Source organism: Borostomias antarcticus, assembly GCF_949987555.1.
Source record: "Borostomias antarcticus genome assembly, chromosome: 25".
Taxonomy (NCBI): Eukaryota; Metazoa; Chordata; class Actinopteri; order Stomiiformes; family Stomiidae; genus Borostomias; species Borostomias antarcticus.
The window spans coordinates 10,486,342-10,488,160 of NC_140258.1; the positions used below are offsets into that span (position 1 = coordinate 10,486,342).

The 1,819-nt window shown below is 62.1% G+C and overlaps 1 protein-coding gene across 2 annotated transcripts in view; it reads left to right on the top strand.

Annotated features, from left to right (window-relative positions):
• bcl11aa (BCL11 transcription factor A a) overlaps positions 1 to 1,292 on the top strand; it is a gene marked incomplete at both ends in the record, with an annotated part of 21,369 nt that extends 20,077 nt beyond the window's left edge. For both annotated transcript variants that reach the window (XM_084458688.1, XM_084458689.1), the window contains one exon: positions 1 to 1,292. This exon is cut by the window's left edge. In XM_084458688.1, coding sequence (XP_084314814.1) covers positions 1 to 1,292 — 1,292 coding nt within the window.
• Positions 1,293 to 1,819: the final 527 nt, after the last annotated feature.

Below are 1,819 nucleotides of genomic sequence, written 5' to 3' on the forward strand. Positions count from 1 at the left end.
TCAAGTCGGTGGCGGCCAAGCTGAAGGGCGAGAACAACCGCCTGCTCCGGCAGAACGGCGAGGAGGAGGAGGAGGAGGAGGAAGAGGAGGAGGAGGAGGAAGAGGAGGAGGAGGAGGAAGAGGAGGAGGAAGAGGAGGAGGAGGCGGAGGAGGAAGAGCAGGAGAGCGCGGAGGCGGCCGGACGGAGGAGGGGCAGCGGAGGCGGCGCCAACAGCTACCCCTTCGGCCTGAGCCTGGAGAGCAACGGGGGCGCGGGGGGCGGCGGCATCGGGGCGGCGGGCCGCCTGGGGGGCGACGGCAGGGGGGACGAGGGCTCGGCCCCGCGCTCCCTCCCGGAGGCGATGCAGGGCATGGACCTGGCCGCCAGCATGCAGCACTTCAGCGAGGCCCTGCAGGCCCACAAGCGCAACGTCCTGGGTCAGGACAACCACACGCACCACCACCCCCACCACCACCACCAACACCTGAACCGCGACCACCACCACCACCACGGACGCGAGCCGTGCGACGAGCACTCCGCCCCGGGGTCCGAGCGCGGCGGCGGGGTGGGCGATGGCGGCGGCGGCGGTGGCGGTGGCGGCGCCGCTTCGGCGGTCAACGGGAGGGGCGCGTCCCCCAGCGAGACGGCGGCGGTCGGCCTGTCCAAGAAGCTGCTGCTGGGCAGCCCCGGCCCACTCAGCCCCTTCTCCAAGCGCATCAAGCTGGAGAAGGAGTTCGACCTGCCCACGCCCACCATCCCCAACACGGAGAACGTCTACTCGCAGTGGCTGGCCGGCTACGCCGCCTCCCGCCAGCTCAAAGACCCGTTCCTGAACTTCGGCGACTCCAGACAATCGCCCTTCGCCTCGTCGTCCGAGCACTCGTCGGAGAACGGCAGCCTGCGCTTCTCCACGCCGCCGGAGGAGCTGGACGGCGGCGTGTCGGGCCGCAGCGGCACGTGCAGCGGTGGCAGCACGCCGCACCTGGGCGGCAACGGCCGGCCCGGCTCCAAGGAGAGCCGGCGAAGCGACACCTGCGAGTTCTGCGGCAAGGTGTTCAAGAACTGCAGCAACCTGACGGTGCACCGGCGCAGCCACACGGGCGAGCGGCCCTACAAGTGCGATCTGTGCAACTACGCCTGCGCCCAGAGCTCCAAGCTCACGCGCCACATGAAGACGCACGGGCAGGTGGGGAAGGACGTGTTCAAGTGCGAGATCTGCCAGATGCCCTTCAGCGTCTACAGCACCTTGGAAAAACACATGAAGAAGTGGCACAGCGACCGCCCTCTGAGTACCGAGATTAAGTCCGAGTAGTGGCGGGATTTGGGGAGGGGGGTTTGGGGGGGGGGGAGCGGTTGGGCCGTTCCTTTGCTTCGTCCGTCATCAGTCCACTTCTCCCCCGCGCGCGCGTTCCCTTGTAGATTCTCCTTCCCTCCACCCACGTCTCTCGCCCATCCTGTGGAAGCTAAGACCATTGTGCTCTGCACCAGCACACCCCGTTTCCATTACCTTGTTGAATGCATGATCTGTATCGGGGCAATACTATTGCATTGACGCAAACTTCGAGCCTTTCTCTTGTGCAATAATTTACATGTTGTGTACTTTTTTTCTTTTTTGAAAATTTCCTTTCCCGTTTTTGATAATTAGACAGCATGCATAGTATGTTTTGGCTAATTAGAAAAAGAAATTGTCCCTGGTTGGTTAGTTGTTGAGTAAATGTGTTGGTGTTTTTCTTGTTCCGTTTTTTAATTTTACAAAGAGAAAAGACAAGAAAGATACGACCATGCTGCATACATTCTGTAAAACATATCATGTACAGTTTTGTGTTGTAACATGGAGGA